The sequence below is a fragment of the Neolamprologus multifasciatus genome, chromosome 7 (assembly GCF_963576455.1).
Source record: "Neolamprologus multifasciatus chromosome 7, fNeoMul1.2, whole genome shotgun sequence".
Classification (NCBI taxonomy): Eukaryota; Metazoa; Chordata; class Actinopteri; order Cichliformes; family Cichlidae; genus Neolamprologus; species Neolamprologus multifasciatus.
In genome coordinates, this window is record NC_140445.1 from 51,842,116 (window position 1) to 51,850,230 (window position 8,115).

The following is an 8,115-nucleotide window of genomic DNA, read 5'->3' on the forward strand; positions in this document are numbered from 1 at the left end:
CAGCGCAGGCAGGAAAAACAGAGGGAGAGCGCTCAGCAGCAGGGTCAGGTAACAAAGTATCAGGCACAGGATTCTCAACCACTCTCGGGGTAAAAAACACCTTCCCGTTCGCTAAATCATTCCCCAGAATCATCGCAACTCCGGGCACTGGCAACTGATCGCGCACCCCAACCGGTACCGAACCCGAAACAAGCGGCGATTGCAGAAACACATTGTGTAGGGGTACTCGCAGCACATCCATTTTTACTCCCCAGACAAGGGCATCCGAACCACAAAAAGAATCATCAGAAAAAGGTAAAATACCCCTCAAAATGAGTGTCTGCGCGGCTCCAGTGTCACGCAAAATCGTGATCGGCACCCGATCCTCCTCCTTTCCGATTAAAGAAACAAATCCTTCCGACACAAAGGGACGGTAGCTATCATCAAAGCTTTCACCTCCCACTTCAATGCGAGGTGAAGTGGAAGCAGACACAGAACGAACGAAACCCACACTTTTCGGCTTCCTTACCGTGTGGGCCTGCTCCCTGCGCTGTAGTGATGGGCAAACAGCGACAAGGTGCCCGATTTCATGACAATAAAAACACTTGCGATCTGACACAGGAATAGCAGCAGAACGTGTCTGGCGCTTAGGGGAAACCCTATAACTTTTGGCAGGATGAGATGCGGAAGTGTACTCACGGCGCGCCGTTGAAAGTGCGGCACGATGAGTTAATACAAATTCATCGGCAAGGACAGCCGCTTTAGACAATAACCCCACCTTCTGTTCGTTAAGGTACACCACAATATTTTCAGGGAGACATGTCTTAAACTCCTCCAGCAGGATCAACTCTTTCAGCTGAGTAAAGTCCTCTGCTTTACTGGCAGCCAACCACTTGTCAAATAAGACAGCTTTCTCACGTGCAAACTCCACAAACGTTTGACTGTCAGACTTGCTACAGGCACGAAACTTCTGCCGATACGCCTCCGGGACTAATTCATAAGCCCGCAAAATAGTGGATTTGACAATCTCATAATCCAGGCTGTCCGCAATGGAAAGACTCGCACAAACCTCCTGCGCTCTCCCTACTAATTTACATTGCAATAACAAACTCCAGACATCCTTTGGCCATTTCAAAGTGGTTGCGATGCGCTCAAAAGCAGTGAAATAGGAATCAACCTCCCCCTCTCTAAAAGGAGGTACCAAAACAATCTGCTTGCTAGCGTTAAACTGGTCTACAATGGAAGTGTCGGGGAGTGTACTCACACGGACGGGAACAGCGTCTGTCGCTCGAGAGGAATCCAGCTCCATAGCTCGTATACGGAGATGCATGAGCTCGACTTCCTTAGCCTTAGCTTCCAGCTCCACCTCCTTCAAGCGAAGGGCAAGCCTGAGATCCTCCGTCACCAAACCCGCCGCAGCCTGGCCAGTCGGGTCAAACTTAGGAGACTGAACGGCGACAGGAGCGTCAGCCCCCGACGCCACCCGCCCCTTGGAAGGTTTCGGGACGGCCCCAGCAGCTTCCGCCCCCACTGCCGACTCAAAACCCCCAGACCCACTCGGCGAGGACTTGTGCCTCCCAAACACTCCCCGGGCCACCAGCGTCTCTATCAAACATTGTTTAATTTCTGCCTTTTTAGAATGCAGCGGAACATCCACATTGAACAAATTAGCCACTACTAACAAATCTGCTTTTGTGCACCGCTCCAACTTTTCAATGGAAGGCTGCTGCGCAAAACCATCCATGTCAAACGACATCACGAACAAAGCAAAAACTCACCGAAACTCACAACGCCGTCCCCCCACCGCAAACGCAAAAAGAAAACGAACCAACCACACGAACGAAAAGGGACGAGCCCCCATTTATGTTACGCCCCTAATCTAGGCGTGTAGAGACGCACATAAGGTTGGAGGAGAGAGAGACAAATACCCGCCCTGGTTCCCAAGCCAAACATCCGAAACCAGTTGTGAGTAAAAAAAGGTGATTTATTGACGGTGATGAAGCACAGCTCCAGGGTGAACCCAGGCCAAAATAATAAACAAAACCAACTAAGTCCCACCAGAGAAAACTAACTAAACCCTACGAAAGAAAACAGAACAAACAAATAACAATACTAGCCCTCGCTCCCTAACCCGGAAAACAGGAGAAAACTGTCCCCAAAGAAAAAGGCGGCTCACCCCTTCCGCTTCAGCCTAAGGGTGCCGAGGCACTAAGTTAACACAGCTCTCACAGAGCACGCTCACACAAAGGTACAACAAACGTATAGGTTGGTAACCAGGGTCAGGACCGCGTCGGCTGTCAAGCTGCTCGCTCACTCCACACTCTCTCTCTCTCTCTCTGGCGGGAGCTGTCAGAGCGGCTTTTTGAACACTGTCACGTGTTCCACGGTCCAATCAGCTGCTCACTACTCATCATTGGGGGAGGGACCTGCAAAGAGTCTGAAACACAGCAAAGAGACACAGACAGAACAGCCCACACATTGCCACAGCCGTAACACTTACTTACTGATTGGATGTGTACTACAAGAAGTATAGATTTATTTGAAGTATTTTGCAGCTGCACGTAAGCATAGGAATGATTTTTAATTTATGATTCTTTGTTTTAGGGAATTTAACGATTTTTAACATTTAATGTTTGTATCTGATAAGGCCCAATCAGCATTAAGGTAAAGTAGATGTCGGAGTTGAATTTTCCAGTAGTCTTAGCAAACAGATTGCTGAAGCTTTCAGACTAAGACTGGGTGGAGATCTTAAAACACAACTCTGTTTTAAGGGTCCTAAAACTGTGGAGCAGAATGGACAGTAGACATAAACATAGCAAAAGTTAAAAAAGCAAAAAAAGCAAAAAAATGAAAACCCACCAGTTTGGATTTTTGTTTTGTTTTTAAGTCCAGGCCATGGTTAGGGAGATGACACAGACGTCACACCTTTAATCTTTACATAACTGTTTGACTAAGACTGGCAGCTCAGTGTGCGACTGTGGTTAAACTCAATCAGCGCCGTGATCGGTGGCAGCCGAGGCAAATTGTTCATACTGCTCTGATTTATCCAAACAACAGTACAGCTCCACCGTTCTGTTGTTTGGTCTGCCTGTTTGAGAAACTTTACACTCCCCAGTCGCTCCCTTCCTCGGCTAAGCTAAACCTGTTATTCTTCCCCTCACAGGCTCAACCCAGAGCTAACAGTTGTGCTTTCAAAAGGCTCAGTTCATGTCCGGCTGTGATCCTGTAATCATTCATCTTTCTGCATGCCCCCCCCCCCCCCCCCCCCCCCCCCCCTTCTCTTGTTCTCTCCTGTAGGGCTGTAAAACCACCATAGAAACATGGCTAAAGGATAACTTGGGAGTTATTCTGGGGATCTGTGCTGCCGTGGCAGTCGTGGAGGTACAGTATCCGCCTCTTCCTGTTCTGATTTTTATCAAGAGTGCCTTAAGGCTGCCAGTATATTTGTTTTTAACTGCACCTTGTCTGCGTTTGCTTGGATCGTAGCTGGTATACAGTTTCAAGTTAGGTCAGGCAGACACAAGATAAATAAATGCATTAAATTATGTTCGTTCATCACAACGATGGCAGAAAGCAAACATATGTTTTTAGATTATTATAGTAGATAGACTTTGTAATCCTCCATATATGCTGCTATAGGCTACTTTTAACTCCTCCCTCATTCACAAAAGGTCACCAAAGTGGGTTTGAGTTCAAGTTGAAGACTTTTGTGGCATAATCCCAAAAAGATCTGTGCCTTCTCCCGAGGTCTTTCCTTTATGGATCTTTTGCTTGTTTTGTTAGGTGAATGTGTAACTACACTGACAACAGCAGCTTAATCCTACACCCAGGTGCCACATGTACTGTTCCTTTAAAAGTTTGGTCTTCATTACCATACCTCTGGCTTCAGCCAGTTAGCTTAGCTGGAAGCAGAGTGAAACAGCTGGCCAGCATCTGTACATAACTCTTGTAGGCAGAATCTAGTTTGGTTAAAAAGAAAAGCTTCTCCTTCCTCTTTAACTGAATGTCAGAGGCACTAAAAGGAAAGTGAAGAAGCCTTTAGAAAACAAAACCTCCAAAGTTTTAGGAAAACCAAGGTAAACAAATGAAGCAAAAACGTATTTATATAGCTTACCTTTTTTGAATAATATATAAATTTAGAATTTGCAGTAAAATTGAAGGTGAAATTAGAATCTGGCTCTTTATGTTAAAAAAAACTGGGAGGTATTGAAGTATGATCCTGACATCTCTGAGGTTGTGAATCATGGCTCAAAAGCGAGAGGCCTGAGGTCCTCGGAACAGAAAGCAAGCCGTGTTTATTTATGTAGTATCTATCCCTGCTTTTTCTATATAATAATGTTTCCAGTAGTCTCAGTTTCTGCCTTTTTGGACTAAAACACGGTGCTGTTGTTTTCAAACTAAGACTGGATATGTAGTGTTCCAAAACGTCTCACAGACAGGAATCACAAAGTGCTGACACAATGCAAAATGTTAAAAAGAAGATAAAGCGAACAGCAGACTAAAAAATGTAAAATTAAAAGACAGTGTAAAATATTTCCAAAAAATACCCTTTTTTGAAGCTAAGCTGAGGGTTAAGGGCACATTACATTAAAGCAGAATTTGGGGAAACATGTTTCTCATGCCAGCGTAAATGGACATGTGCGGTTGAAGCTCTGCAGTGGACATAACTAAAGTATGTGAATATTGTTTCAAGACAGACTTGGAGAAAAAACCAAGCCTGTGGTTCAGTAATTGTAGCCTGTTGCAAATACACAGAAATTCTTTGGTTTTATCACCTGCATGTTTGAGTGCACACTCTGCTCATCAGTTTCAAATGCAATATCTAAGCCGACAACTCCTCTTTCCTCCAGCTCCTCGGGATGATCCTCTCCATGTGTCTCTGCAAGAACGTTGGCCGGGAAGATTACAGCAAAGTGCCGAAGTACTGAGCTGATGCTGGATCCAGCGTCACATCACAGACACAGATGGACGGACTCTCCCTCTCTCTCCTCACAGCCCAGTCTTATACACACAGACACACACACACACACACACACACACACACACACACACACACACACACACACACACAGACAAATGACAGCTGTCTCCACCATTTGAGCTTCTCATGTCTGCACAGCTGTACAGATTTCTCACGCCCACATGTACACAAACACACACACACACACACTTCTCAAGTGCGATATATTTGTGGACCCTAAGTTGAAAAGTTACTTAATTTTCCTCATTTTATTTGTTTTTATTTTTGATGGAAGCTTCTGGCGTTTGATACTATGCAAGTGTTCATTTGTATGTTGTCGTCTTTTTTTTTTGTGTTCCCTTGGCTGACCTCAGTGATGCGTTTAACCCTGTAAAGTCATAAGAAAACTGCCAGAAAATTCTTAATTTATTGTGTCTTAATTGAACCTTCAGACGCATTTTTTAAAAAGGAAGTATTAATTTGCGTGTAAGCATTTAAATTGGTATCATATTTGCCACAGCCAACATGTTTAAAAATGTTCTGTTGCTTTAAAAAAAAGTGCAATTCATTGATGATGTAGAAGTCTCAAAAACTCATGTATGAAATGTACACCTGCCGCTACAGGGTTAACTGGTGAGAGAAAGAGAGCACTTTAGTGATATTGAGTTAGCTGAGAGCCAGTTATTCTGACTTCAAGGCACGGAGATGAGAGGAAAATGGGACGGCGCATGCTACCCTCTCAAGGTATTTTTGGTGCAGTGGGTGGAGGATGGATGCAGGGCATGGCTGCTGCGGTGGAGGTTTTGGCTTCTGTCATCAACTCCTCATACCCAGTAGCCCTCTGTTGACACCCACCACCGGCTCCACCTCATGCCTACCCATCATCTCTAAATAATGTCTGTCTTCCTTTCGGGTACGCATGATTCGTAATGAGCGGCTCTTCAAAATGAACTTTTCTGTTTGAAGTACGTATGCGTATGACGTGTTGAGTGAATATTTTATTTCTTTATGTTCTTTTTTAGTATTTTCATGTTATCTGTTCTTTTTTGTTGTTTTTAAACAGCTGTATATATGACTTTAGATAGTGATCTTGGCATGTTGAGAGCTCGGTCAGCGTTTTATATGGGAAAGCTTTCACCCACATGTTCCTGTTTTAAGACGTCCTATTGTTCTTCGGTTCCTTCTGTTCTTGATGAAGAGCAGAGCACGGCTGCCCCGTCAGCACTATTTTGGTCTGAATCTGAGAAATTGGATCCCTTGGTAAATTGTCATCAGTCTTAAAGCTATATTTTCATTTCCTTAACATGGCATGGTTGTTTTTGAACTTACACACAGGTCTTGGCTTTTATTTTGAAAAGTCATTTTTTCGTGTCTTTTAGCAGCTGTGTGACCACAGTGGATTTCTGTCATAGCGTGACTGTTTTTCAAGAAGTTAGTTTATAGTATCAGTCTGTGAGAAAAAGGAAAGACAAAAAAAGTTGTAAGTTATTACATATTCAGAAACTGACTCTTCTCCCACTTATACTTTCTTCTCTAAAAATACTTTTTACAAAACCTTTTCTCTTCCTCATTTATGTTTTTTTTTTAGCTGTCTTCTCCATAAAATCCCATCTTTTCACTTCAATACACTATTATAGCTCAATTTATGGTTAATGAGCACTTTCATGAGCCTTCGAAAGCGTGTTCAACACGCTGTAATTACAGAGGATTAAAAGCTGTTACAGTCAGCTTCTACTGCATGAGCTGCCAAATTGAAAACATTAATTTAAGTTGAAGAAAAATGAAGGTTTCCTTAATGTTTAGAATATTTTGTACACTTTTACCTTTGTGGAACTTTTAAGCCATGCTAGTAATTAATTGTTTCTTTTTATTACTGAGAATTATTAATAAACATGAACCCACTAGAAACTGTTGACTGCTGATTTCATTTTATTTAAAAATCCAGTTAGAAGTTGGTACGACTTCACGCACAGACTGGAGTCAATCTTTCTCAGGCTGCTTGTTATTTGTGTGTTCAGATGTCACGTGTTTGTTTTGTGTTTTACTCAAAGCAACCAGAAGATGGCAGTGTACACCTAACATTAGCACTTGGCTAAAATGAGTAAATTTCCCTGTTATGGCCTTTTATGTGTAAAGTGAAAGACTTCTCATCACTGGATTAATTATGCTCTAAAACTCTGATTTATAAAAGCTACAGGTTTAATTAATGGGATTCATCCAGATTCTTATGAAATTGGTTATTTCACTACCTTTCCAGTTTTGCACCTCTAAGCTAAATAATTTCTTTTTTTTTGTATTATCGTTTCTTTTCTTAGTTTTTTTTATGTTAATTTAGTCTCACTACCCCGTGGCTCAATACAACAAAAAGCTCCACACGCAGAAATTTCGCTGCTTCAACAGGATTTTTCCCCTGTAAGATTGTCTTATGAGATCTAAATGCAGTGACTCTTATCAAGGAAAGCGAGCCCCATGATGTAATGTCATACCACAAGCTAATACCTCACCAATACCTTTGCTGCTTTTAAAGGAAACAAGACAATTACAGCACAGACCTTGCTGCTCTAATCCACTATTGTCTAAGGCACTTAACCTCTGTGTAATGAGTACAGCTTAGTGTCCTCTCAGGAGGCTGCTTTTACATCTCATCAGTGAGCTTCAAGAGGCAAACATCAACTTATCATTTAAAGCACAACACTGAACTTAAACAACTGTGGCTGCTGAGAGGGCAGTCCAAAAGGAGCGAGAATTAAAACTTGCAAAACTTTTCTAAGATTTTCATGCTGGCAAAAACTCACACTCAACCTAGTTTGTTAGGTACGCCTGTTCAACTGCAAATATCTAATCAGCGAATGTCATGGCAACAACTCCATGCATTTAGACATAAAGACATGGACAAGATGACCTGCTGAAGTGCAAACTGAGCATCAGAACTGAGAAGAAAAGGGACTTTGAATGTGGCATGGTTGGTCTGAGTATTTCAGAAACTGCTGATCACACCGGGTGCCACTCCTGTCAGCTGAAAACAGGAATCTGAGACCACAATTCAAACGGAAGACTGGAAAAATGTTGCCTGGTCTGTTAAGTCTTGATTTCTGCCTCAGCATCCCAATGGTAGGATTTGAGATTGAGGCAAGAAAGCATGGATCTGTCCTGCCTTCTATTAATCCTTCGTGCTG

The 8,115-nt window shown here is 42.8% G+C and overlaps 1 protein-coding gene across 1 annotated transcript in view; it reads left to right on the plus strand.

Annotated features, from left to right (window-relative positions):
• The window catches only part of cd82b (CD82 molecule b), a 28,757-nt gene extending 21,910 nt beyond the window's left edge, over nt 1–6,847 (plus strand). Inside the window, exons 8-9 of the mRNA XM_085167748.1 lie at nt 3,277–3,360; nt 4,830–6,847. Of these exons, the coding sequence (XP_085023874.1) occupies nt 3,277–3,360; nt 4,830–4,907 (162 nt within the window). The 3' untranslated portion in view covers nt 4,908–6,847. The remainder of the gene's footprint in view (nt 1–3,276; nt 3,361–4,829) is intronic.
• The last annotated feature ends 1,268 nt before the right edge of the window (nt 6,848–8,115 follow it).